This window comes from Macrotis lagotis, chromosome 2 (genome assembly GCF_037893015.1).
Source record: "Macrotis lagotis isolate mMagLag1 chromosome 2, bilby.v1.9.chrom.fasta, whole genome shotgun sequence".
In the NCBI taxonomy this organism is placed as follows: Eukaryota; Metazoa; Chordata; class Mammalia; order Peramelemorphia; family Peramelidae; genus Macrotis; species Macrotis lagotis.
The window spans coordinates 159,242,316-159,255,032 of NC_133659.1; the positions used below are offsets into that span (position 1 = coordinate 159,242,316).

Consider the following 12,717-nt stretch of genomic DNA (forward strand, 5'->3'; position numbering starts at 1 on the left):
CTCTTTCTGTGTATGGGTGTGTGTGCCTTTTTCTATTATTTCTGTAATCAGAGCTACCCTTAGGATACTGTGCATTCAGACAATTCATGCCCCAGAAGATTAGGATTGGGTGTACTTCTCTCTTCCTGTACTTCAAAGATTTGATCAGTCTTACATGGAAGCAGCAGGCTAGATAGAAGAATGACTGACAGTAGCTCCCCATTCTTGGACCCAGAAAAGATTGAAGCTCCCCATATGTACAACCATTTAACACAGCTGTCTAACATGGGACCTAAGACAGCTGTTGCCCTACGGAAGTAGGCCATCAAATAGAATGAGGAGGTAGGAATAACTTGTGCTCACTCTTTAATGTAAAAGATACTTGACTATTCTCCAGAAATCTGATCTGCCTTTTCTTCTAGTGCTGACAATCTGTTTGTCGTAAATCTGAAATAGATCTCTTGTCCTCTAGATAGCTTACTGACCTGATTATTTCAAACATTGATCATTTTATAGGAACAAGTCATTTATAGAGGACTGGAGGGAGAGGCACTAACTTCTCAAAGTTTTCCTTTATAGAGGGCTGGACCTGGATTCTCTAGACAACACTACACTCTCCTGCAATTCAGCTTATTTTTAAACCTCAAGAGACAGGAAGGCCAAGAGACCAGACTCCCTTGGTTCTTCTCCCAACTTTCCAGTTTTATTTTTATGTTGTCTTTCGCCATTAGATTGTAAGTTCCTTGAGAGCAGAATTTGTCTTTATTTTTCCTATTTGTAATTCCCAATTTTAAAATAGAAAGTGGCATTTAGTAGATGGATAATTAACATCTATTGAATTAAATTAAATTGTCTCCAACCCTTCATACTGTTTTATTTCTTCTCATTTGGTACTAATATTTTATCATTCCTCTAGTAGAGTAGTGCAATTTTAGTAAAGCACAGTCTTTCATATTGTTCTTAGGGAGAAGAGAGAGAGATGAAGACAAAAGAATCATAAAAATAAAAGCTATCCTATGTAGAACCAGCTGTCCCAGTGAATTCCCTCACATTAGGGGACTTTAAACAAAATTTGTATATCTACAGGCATAGGATCACAGATCAGGTCATATAGACATACCCACCCCCTCAGGATGAACCTGAGAGCCATTTGCTTTACCCAAGATCTTACAAGTAATCACTAACAGAATCAGAATTTGAACCCAGGTCTCAAGACTTGAAGTCTGGATTGGGCTAGAGTCTGAATATCTTGTGATTCTGTGAAGTTAAGATGAATCCGTAGGAGACAGAATTGGTGGAGGGAACAAGTATTTAAAAAATGTCATTCTGTGCTGGGTACTGTGCTACATACTTTACAAATAACTCATTCAATCCTCACAACAGCTCTTGGAGGCAAGTATTATTATCCCTATTCTTATAGTTAAGGAAACTGAGGCAAACAGGTTAAGTGACTTGTCCAGGGTCACACTTACTAAATAATGAGGCTAAAATTGAGATCAAGTTTTTCTGAAGCCAGGTCCAGTATGAAGGGCCAATATATCTTGAAATAGTGAAGAATCTGCAAAAACATAATCTCTAACCTTTACTTGGGGTACTGTGCTCAAAGAATTCTGAACCCTCAGGTCTCAGGGTCTTGGAAATCACTAATCAGTGAATCACTCCTATGAAAACCTTCCTTCCATTGTCAAAGAAAAGAGGGGCAGCTAGATGGTGAGGTGGTAGAGTTCCAGGCCTGAAGTTTGGAGGACATGAGTTCAAATCCTGCCTCAGACACTTGACACGTATTAGCTGTATGACCCTGGGTAAGTCACTTAAATTGATTGCCTGGAATTCAGAGTCATCTCCAGTGATCCTGATTTATATTTGGTCACTGAACCCAGATGGCTCTCGAGGAGAAAGTGAGACTGGCGACTTTAGCACAGCACATCCACACTCCAATTCACCTGCTTGCCATGACATCACCTCCCTGAAATCATGGTCTTTGTTGAGAATGAAGGACAAATGTAGAGGAAATGGGACTTCTTATCATCTAAATTCCCATATGAACAATGTGTTTTGTTTTGCTAGACTTTAATCTCATACTAGGGAAGGGTCTGTTTTGATGGAGGGAGAATGTTAGTGAAAAGAGAGTGGAATTTTTTTAAGCTAAAAGAGTATCAGCGGGACCATTATTTTGTCTATTCTATGCTGGGTACTGCTCTCAAGGAAGACAATCAAGATCCCTGGCTTCTAGTTTGCAGACTCTACTGTTTTGTCTTCTTAAGAACTTGGAGCATATCCCACTTCCAGTGCTGCAGTACCTTTCCAATTTAGCTGATCACAACTTTGTAATCATATCTACCAGTTGCTTCAGTAGCCTGAATATACAGCCCTTTTGAGCCAGGTAAGTGTCTTCTCAAGGGCAGCTATCTGATGGTTTATTTTGATTTTCATCTCCCTATTAGTCCTTTCAATTTCTAAACTTTCCAGAGTCAAGATTACATTCCTAAATTTAGCAGGTCTTCTTTCCCTTTAGTGGAAGCTTTAAGCTAGTTGCCTTGGATATGTTAGTAGGGGGATTGTTTCTCAGGTTGAAGTTGGACCTAATGATTGTAAAGGTATTTTCCAACTCTACAGTTCTGTGATTTTGTAAATATTTTTCTTGGTAGAGAAAATAGAGTAAAGAAAGAATTTAATTTTCTTTTTTCTTTCCTTTGTTATCATCACCATTTCATCTACCCTTAAAGTGGCAATTAAATATCCCTTTGATGAACCTCCATTTTTCTTCAAGATCTAAAAAAAAAGTCACTACTTTTTCTTTACCTTAGTGTTCTAAATTAAAAGTGCATTCTAAATTTTAGTACTCCAAACTCTATTTTCAAAGAGCTGGGTTGTACTTTTGTTACTTTTATAATTGCTTTAGTCATTGTTACATTTTTTGAAAAAACAAACAAACATCTGTTGCACAATTTCCTATATTGTTCTTATATTGTTATCTAGAAAATTTACCCTTTTCATGCTCTATTCAATTAAATTCAACAGATTCTTCTTATATATCAACTTTGGGCAAGGCATTGCATTATATATATATATATATATATATATATACATACATATATATATGTATATGTATATAATTTTTTAAAACCAAGTATCATCATTTTAGCCAGTTGTTCACTTCTCAAAGTTGAATTTGTCTTCTGAAGCCTTGCTCTTATAAGGGCACAATAATAAAATTCCTTCCAATTACATCTTTGCATGGCAGCATTGACAAAAGCAACATTTATGCTGCTGTCTAAATTTTCTTGACCAGACTGAATTTCATCAGGAGATATACAGGTTTTTGTGGTTATTTAGTTATTTCTGATATATATCTGATACTTTGGGATATCATTTGAGGTTTTCTTGGCAAAGATACTAGAGTGGTTTGCCATTTTCTTCTCTTTATTTTTCATATGAGGAAACTGTGGCAAGCAGGGTTAAATGACTTACCAGGACCATACAACTAGTGTCTGAGGTCAAATTTGAATTTAGGTCTTCTTGAGGCCTGGTGCTGTATCTATTCTGCCATCTAGAGATCACAGATATACACACAAACATTTTGTGTGGGTGTATGTATGTATGTAACTCTATCTTTCCATACATACCTACCTATATGTGTATAAAGCAATTTATATTGCATACATACATGTGTATATACATTTATGCATATAATGTTAACAAGTATTCATGTAACCATATATGTAGTGGCACACTATAATTCCTAAGCTTTCCTTGGAATTCACACTCTCTTAGGATTACCTAATTGAATTATATTCATAAAATAAATAAAGATGAAAGGAAGAACTTGGCTCACATATCTTACAGGTAAATTCAAGAGATCTTCAAAAACATAAACATATTTAGGAATTCTTGCCAGGTTCATTTATATATATATATATATATATATATATATATATATATAATTTTTTTGGTAAGGCAAATGGGGTTAAGTGGCTTGCCCAAGGCCACACAGCTAGGCAATAGCCAAGTTTATTTAAACATGTCTAAAGGCAGGTCAATGAATAAGATGATCTCTTCAGTTTCAATAGAGTGATATCAAAGGGAAAGTGGAAGGTCAAGCCTTTATTAAGGATGGATAATAGTTGAGATGAGTTGAACATGATGGGAACTAGAGAGTGATGCAAAATGTACCTGTGTGGACTGTTCTGTACCTTTCATAGACTCCAGAATGAACTCTCACTAAGAGGAAAACACAAAAATAAGAAAAAAATACCATTTCTTATACCTGGGGGTTTTCCTGGGATGCCTTCCTTTTCTTGTTCTCTGGCATCTCTTCAGTTGTTGCTTTTCTCTTTTGGAAAAAAAAGTTTGTTATGATTGTTTAATTGAATACCATAAGAGCACAGATTTAGACTTAGAAGGGATCTTAGAGGCCATTGAGTCCAATTACAATAACTGAGGAAAAGTAGGTCTCTAGGATGCCAAAAACTGATTTCCCACAGATCATGAATTTAAGAGGTTATATGGTCCATCTCTCTGACTTCAGGGAGCTACAATATAGTAATTATAATCATTATTGAAGAGAAGGAGCTTTGTAATTGATGAATGATATAATGGGTCATTCTTGTAATACCCATCGTCTCTTTCTCCCACCCCCCAAATCCCTGTTTCTCAATCCTTCTATTGTCTTTCATTTGTATATTGAGAAGTTAATGAAAAAAAGAACATAGTATGGACAGTGGGGAAGATTCACAACAGAGACAACTGACTTGTTATTGATTGAAAAGCTCTTATGGTCTGGCATCCCATCTACCTTATCAACATGATTCTTCTTTGATTCACTGTTGGATTTCAAGTTATCTTTCTGGGTCAGTTGAGGGTTGCCAGTGTTGTTATTGCCATCAGGAGCTGGCATTTTCATTTGTACCTCATTGTTTTGAGGGGTAACAGTGCTGTTGTTGTCATTAGAACCTGGTCTTCTCTTCTGGGACTGATTGTTTCTTGTGGCTGATTTCTTATCTTTTTTCTCACTGCATTGCTTCTCAGCTGGTATGACAACAAGGAAAATGATAAGTTAACTAAAAGGAGTCCGTCTTAGACAGATGAAGAATTGTCAACACTCCTTTCTTTCACAATCAATTTTCTTGTGTGGTGATTTAATAGTTTCAGAGTGGTTGTAAATACTATTTCATTTAATTTTTATGACAACTCTGTTAGACAAGAAAGATATCTCCATTTTAAAGAGGAGAATACTGAGGCTAAAACAAACTAACTGACTTGTTCAAGGGCATATAATAAGTAGCAAACCTGAATTCCAGGTGTTCTGATCTCTTAAATTAATGCTCTTTTCATTACATTGTTCTCTGATTATGTTTTTTTAATTTTTTTATTCTCATTTTGTACAAATGTTTTTTTACATTAATAAAATATTCTTGTTTAAGAGTAAACGAAATAACCCCTCCCCCATAAATATAGACTTGCTTGAGTGATAAAGTAAAGGGGAGAGCAAAAAATTAAATTAAAAAAAATAGTAATAATTGTAGGTATGGCCAGGTGGCACAATGGACGAAGCACAAGCCCTGGAGCCACGAGCACCCGAGCCCACATCCAGCCCCGTAGACCCAACAATCACCCAGCCATGTGACATGCAAGCCACCTGATCCCCACTGCCCTGCAAAAACCAAAAAGAAGAAAAAAAAGACCCAAAATAAAATAAAATAGTAATAATAGGGGTGGCTGGGTGGCGGACAGAGCATTGGCCCTTGAGCCAGGAGCACCCAGGTCCAAATCCGGACTCAGACAACCAATGATCACCCTGCTATGGGGCCCCAGGCAGGCCACCCAGCCCCATTTGCCCTGAATCCCCCCCAAATAATAATAATAAAAAATTTGCTTCAGTCTTTGTTCCAACACCAACAACTCTGTCATGGGTGGATCACATTTTTTATGGTAAGTCCATCGCAAAAGTTGCTTCCATATTTTTCCAACGTTGCCATTGCTAATTGCAACTCCCCCCTTTCTTATTTCTCCACTACCATGTACTATATTTTTTCTCTCCTTTCACTCTGACTCTGCTGTAGGGTTGCTGAGTGGTGCAGCAGACAGATCCCTGGTCCTGGGGCCAAGAGGCCCTGAGCCCCCATACCACCCCTTAGGCCCAGCATCCACCTGGCCCTATGGTCCTGGACAGGCCTTCCAATCCCAGGTCCTTGAAAGAAGTAAAAAATATGTTATATCTGACCACTCTCCCCTCATGGTCCATCCTCTCTGCCTTTATTCACATCCCCACCCCTTCCCCCTGCTCCCCCCTCCTCCTTACTCCAGATGCCTATACCCCATTGAGTATATTTGCTGTTTCCTCTCCTAGCCACCTCTGATGAGAGCAAAGGTTCCTTCATTCCCCCTTGCCTCTCCCCTTCCATACCATTGCAATAGCTCGTTGTAATAAAGAAAAATCTTATTATATGAAATATCTTGGCCTATTCCCCCTCTCCTTTTTCTTTCTCCCATTACATTTCCCTTTTTTTCTATTGACTCCATTTTTATACCATATTTTATCTTCGAATTCAGCTTTCTCCTGTGCTTCAGCTATAAAAGCTCCCTCTACCTGCTCTATTAACTGAGAAGGTTCATATGAGTATTATCAGTGTCATTTTTTTAGGCAGGAATACATGCAGTTTATCATTATTAAGTCCCTCATAGTTTCCCCTTCTCCTCCACTCTCCATGCTTCACCTGAGTCCTTTATCTGAAGATCAAACCTTCTGTTCAGCTCTGGCCATTCCAACAGGAACATTTGATATTCCCCTGGTTCATTGAAAGTCCATCTTTTTCCCTGGAAGAGGACATTCAGCCTTGCTGGGTAGTTCATTCTTGACTGCATTCTAAGATCTTTTGCCTTCCGGTATATTGTATTCCAAGCCCTACGAGCTTCCAATGTAGTTGCTGCTAAGTCCTATGTGATCCTGACTGCAGCTCCACGATATTTGAACTGTGTCCTTCTGGCTGCTTGTAATATTTTCTCTTTGACTTGAGAGTTCTGGAACTTGGCTATAATATTCCTAGGGGTTGGTTTTTTGGGATCTCTTTCTCAGGGGGATCAGTGGATTCTCTCCATTTCTATTTTGCCCTCTGCTTCTAGATATCAGGGCAATTTTCCTGATGTCAAGGCTCTTTTCCTGATCATGACTTTCAGGTATTCTATTAATTTTTAAATTATCTTTCCTAAGTCTGTTTTCCATATCAGTTGTTTTTTCAATGAGATATTTCACATTTTCTTCTAATTTTTCTTTTTTTTTTTGTTTTTGAAGTATTGATTCCTGATTTCTGGTAAATTCTTCAATCTCCCTGAATTCTATTCTTTGTCTGAAGGATTTGTTCTCCTCAGAGAGTTTTCTTATCTCTTTTTTCATCTGGTCAATTTCACTTTTTAAAGCATTCTTCTCCTCAATAACTTTTTGAACTGTTTTATCCATTTGACCTAAGCTGGTTTTAGCATGCTATTTTCTTCAGCATTTTTTTGGATTTCCTTGACTAAGCTGCTGACTTCATTTTCATGTTTTTCCTGCATCTCTCTCCTTTCTTTTCCTAGTTTTTCTTCTAACTCCCTCATTTGACTTTTGAAGTCTTTTTTGAGTTCTTTCGTAGCCTGAGCCCAATTTCTGTTTTTTCTTGGAGTCTTTAGATGCAGTAGCTTGTGCTTCCTCATCTCCAGACTGAGTATTTTGATAATTTTTGGGTTTATTTGCAAAATATTTCTCAATGGTCTTCCTCTTATTTCTCTGCTTGCTCATTTTCCCAGCCTGGGCCTGGTTTTGGGGTGCTTCCTGAGCTTTTGGGACACTCCCACAAGGGTCTCAGTGTGTGAGGCTCTGTTCTCCCTCCTGGTCTGTGAATGACCATATGCACCCGTCTCTGCCACAGGGCTGATGTGGGGGGGCCTGCTATTCTATTGGGGGTTCTAGACTGCGATCAGGATCTGAATGTGTTCAGAGTCCCAGAGTCCTGTTCCAAGGGCAGAGGACAGAGCTCTGCAGTCTCTCTTTCTCTTCACTCCTCTCCCTCAGCTCAATGGGCTTATGCCCTGGAGGCTCCTGCTTACTGGCTCCACCTGCTTCTGTTCCTGGATCTGGGCTAGCTGTGTGCCCCGAGGGCTGGGCTCCAAATGCTCGCTCTGGCAGAGGTCCCCCGTTGTTCCCCCACTGCCCGGTGCTCCCTGAGGTATAGCTCAGGAGACTCCCCTGCTGCTGTGAGCTGGGGCTCCCAGCACCCTGGGGCTGCCTCTGGGAGGCTGAAGTTCTTTCACTCTGGCAGGCTGCCCCTCCGACCCTGAGGAGCAGAGCCTTTCTGCTCTTTTCCAGGTTACCTCGAGTAGGAGAACTGCCGCACTGGGTCCCTCTGTGGGTTCTGTCTCTCGAAAGTTTAGTTAGAGTCCTTAGTTTAGAAGTTTTATCAGGGAGTGCCTAAGACTCGATCCTTTCTTGTTGCCATCTTGGCTCTGCCCCCCCCCCCCCCATTATGTTATACCCATACTCTGTTTGTATGTGTTTGTGTGTTTGTGTGTGTGTGTGTGTGTGTGTGTATGTGTGTGTGTGAACGATAAATAGCTAACATTGGCAATACTTTAAGTTTTGCAAAGCACTTTATAGGTATAATCTCATTTGATCTTCACAATAATTCATTGAGATTGATGCTGTTACCTATAATGAAACAGACTGAGGGATGTTGAGTGACATATTCAAGGTCAGAATGTTAATAAGCATCAGAGATAGATTTGAACCCAGGTCTTCCTGACCTTACAGAATGTACTCCATCCACTATGCCATTTGGCATACTGACCTTCAAATATAGACTAACCTATTTAATATATGTCATGTCAGTGTACAATTGATATGGTGGATCTATGGTCTAGTCTTCAGAAATTCCTGCCTATGTTTTAATTACCTATTCTCAAGTGCACTACAATTCTTAATCTGAGTTGTCTCCCATTCAGAAAAATGAGATGAGTTGGAACTCATAATTGTATGGATGGTCACTGTGTTAAGTACATTACAGATATTCTTATTTGATTTTGAGAACTACTCTGGGAGTTATTACTCCCATTTTATAACTAATGAAATTGAGGCAGACAGAGATTAAGTGAAGTGCCCAAATCATACAGCTAGTAAGTATCAGAAGCTGAATTTGAGCTTCAATCTTTCTGATTCACAGTAGCAGCCAGTCAAAGAGGTTATGTGGCAGGGGCTTTGCCTAGTTGACCACCCTTTGGATTATCCAGTTCTCTCCTTCTTTGACTTGAATCAGATGCATTTTAAAAAAGGATATAATTCTTGAAGTCTATTCCCTCAGATCTTTTTTGCTACCTTTCAAGGACATGGTTTCAGTTAATGTGTTTGAATTTAATATTTTATCCCCTTCCCTAATTTTTTATTGTTTTTTAAAGTTTTTGAATGCTTAATTCTCTGTTCCTTCTCCTTCCCCCCCACTGACAAAGCAAGCAATTCGATAAAGGTTATATATGTGCCAAAATGTAAAAGATTTCCACATTGGTCATGTTGTAAAAGAAAGCAGATAAAAACTCTAAGAAAAAATTTTAATAAAGTAAAAGTATACTTTACTATTTTCACTTTTAAAAATTTATTTTATATTTTTCCTTCTCATGTTTTTTTCTCTTTTTGTTCTGATTCTTCTTTCACAACATGATTAATATGGAAATAAGTTTAATATGGTTGTACATAGATAACCTCTATCAGATTACTTGCTATCAAGAGAAGAGGGGAGAGAAAGGAGGGAGGGAAAAATGTGGAACTCAAAATCTTACAAAAATGAATGTTGAAAACTAATTTTACATGTAATTAAAAAAATTTAAAAGTGTGCTTTGATCTATATTTAGACACCATCAATTCTTTCTGTGGAGTAGTGTAGCTTTTCATCATGAAGTGCTTTAGAAATGCATCATTGTACTACTGAGAATAGCGAAGGTATTTACAGTTGGACATATAATATTGCTGTTATTTTATACAGAGTTCTCCTAGTTCAGCTTTGAATCAGTTCATGTAAGTCCAGATTTTTGCGAGAGCATCCTGCTGATCATTTCTTATAGGATAATAGTATTTCATCACAATAATATATAACAAATTGTCCAGTCATTCTCCAGTTGATAAATATCCACTCAATTTTTGATTCTTTAACAACACAAAAAGTTGCAACAATACAAAAAGAGCTGCTATAAATATTTTTGTACATATGAATCCTTTTCCTTTTGTAAAAATCTCTTTGGGATACAAACTTAGTGTGGTATTTTTGGGTCAAAGGATATGCATAGTTTTATAACCCTTGGAGCATAGTTCCAAATTGTTCTACAGAATGGCTGAATCAGTATACCACTTTCACTAAGAGTGCATTGGTGTCTCAATTTCCCCACATCTCCTTCAACATTCGTCATTTTCCTTTTCTTTCATATTGACCGATTTGATAGATGCAGAGTGGTAGATCAGAGTAGTTTTAATTTGTATTTCTCTAGTCAATTGTGGTTTATAACCTTTTTGTATATTATTATAGATAATTTATATTTCACCTGAAAGCTGCCTGATCATGACCCTTTGACTATATAACAAGTGAAGAATGGCTCTTATTTGACTTAGTTACTTATATATTTGAGAAATGAAGTTTTTAATCAGAGACACTTGCCATAATTTTTTTCCACAGTTATAATTACAATGTATGTCCCTCCATCCTATTTTCTACTTGTTCATTCTACTTTCTCTTTCACCAAGTCCAGTATCAAAAGTGTTTTGCTTTTGACTTTTATCTCCATCAATCTTCCCTCTTTTCTATCCCCACCCCTCATTTTCTCCCTATTTTACCTCCTACCCTCTACCTGCCCCATCTTTTATGTGAGATATTTACCATGTTCTACTTCTCCCTTCCCCTTTTCCTGATGCATTCCATCATATTCAACTCATACCCATACCCTCTGTCTATACTCCTAAAACTATTTTTAATAATGAAATATTTAATAATGAAAAATTTTTCCATGTAGGAATGTAAGCAGTTTAACCTTACTAAATCACATATGATTTCTCTTTATGGTTTTCCTCCATGATATCAGATATTTATTTATTTTAAAAGATTAGCAGTATACTCTCATGTGGGTGGTACAGTGGATAGAGCACTGAACTGAATCAGAAGGAGTTGAGTTCATTCCTGCCTCAGAATTTTGCTTGCTATGTAACTCTGGAAAAGTCTTTTTAGTATCAGTTTTCTTATATGTAAAATAGTTATGATAGTAGCTCATACCTTTTAAGGTTGTTGTGAGGATCAGTGAAAATAATATATATATATATGTATATATATATATATATAAAGTAATTTACTAAAGCAATATATAAATGCTAGTTATAATTATTTTATGAAAGATTGCTGATTTTGGAGTCTGAGTGCCAGTTCTTATCCTGGCTCTGCTATTTACTGCCTATGGAATTTTGGGTGTTATGTTCTTTTTCTGGTTTTCTTTTTTTTAAAGTTGTGTTTTCATCTGTTAAATAAATGGATTGTCTAGATGACTTTTAAAGCTTTTTCAGTTCTTACACTATCCCATGTTATACTTAATGACTTAAAAGGGACTAGTCATCTATTCATTAATTTAAAACTGTTCAGATAATGAATCTCATAAGTTTATTATGTGTGATAAAAGTAAAAAGTTCATTTTAAAATTAATTCTATAGGACTTGACTTCCACTCTGAGACTGCTTTAGTACCTAGAATTTAGAGAAAAAGTCAATCTTTACCAAATCAGCACCCTTCATTATTTCATAACCTTTGATCAAATCCTTCCTCAGGTTTCCTCAATTCAGACTGAGGATTTCTGATTTATTTTAATCTATCACTAAGCATAAGAGTCCCTTCATCATTTCTGTTATACCTAAGATAATAGTACGAAGAAAAAGTATAAAAAAGTGAAAAAGTTGGGGCATAATGGAAAGGTGGTACAATGGAAAGAATACCAGGGTTGGGGTCAGGGGGAACCTTAGTTCAAATCTGACATCAGACACTTACTATGTGACCTTGGGCAAGTCACCTAACCCTGTTGCCTCCATTTCTCATCTGCAAAATGAAATGGAGAAGGAAATGGGAAACCACTGTAGTATCTTTGCCAAGAAAACCCCAAATGGGGTCACAAAGGGTCAGACACAACTCAAAACCACTGAACAACAATATGAAAATACAAAGAAAATAGTACTGAGTTTGGAGTCTTAGGTTAGTTGTGTGACATTAATTAATCAAACTTACTTGACTGGATCTCAGTTTCTTTATCTGGTAGTTGAGAAAATTTGACTCAATCTTTGAGGTCCCCTGTAGAGAAGAGTTTATGACTTCTAGTATTGTTGCGTTTTATAAGATTTGGTAACCAGAACCATATACAGTGCTGTGAGAGTACAGCCTTACTGTGAATGTTTAAAGAGACTATCTGTTTAATTACATCAGGGAAGAATCAGAGATATAGTCCAAGACAAAGTGAACCACAAACTTCTATTTCAAGGATTTGGCGATAGAGATTTATTTCTAAAAATTTTGTGATAGATATCCATTTTCACTTTTAACTAGATGGTGAGAAACAGAATGGAATGGTAGAACTACATTAATATTGGAATCAACGGATATATTAATTTATCTGTCCAAGGTCATACAGCTGGTAAGTATCAAAAGTTAGATTTAAACTTAGGTCTTTCTGATTCCAAGTCTAGTGTTCTATTAC

General features: G+C 37.1%; 1 protein-coding gene across 4 annotated transcripts in view; it reads right to left on the bottom strand.

The window, feature by feature from the left end:
- The window catches only part of LOC141513383 (interferon-inducible protein AIM2-like), a 68,387-nt gene that overhangs the window by 10,437 nt on the left and 45,233 nt on the right, over positions 1-12,717 (bottom strand). For 3 of the 4 annotated variants that reach the window (XM_074223130.1, XM_074223131.1, XM_074223132.1), the window contains 2 exons: positions 4,775-5,007; positions 4,247-4,312 (listed from right to left, as the gene is read on the bottom strand). In XM_074223130.1, the coding sequence (XP_074079231.1) occupies positions 4,247-4,312; positions 4,775-5,007 (299 nt within the window). The remainder of the gene's footprint in view (positions 1-4,246; positions 4,313-4,774; positions 5,008-12,717) is intronic. The other variant, XM_074223133.1, reaches the window with a different exon arrangement.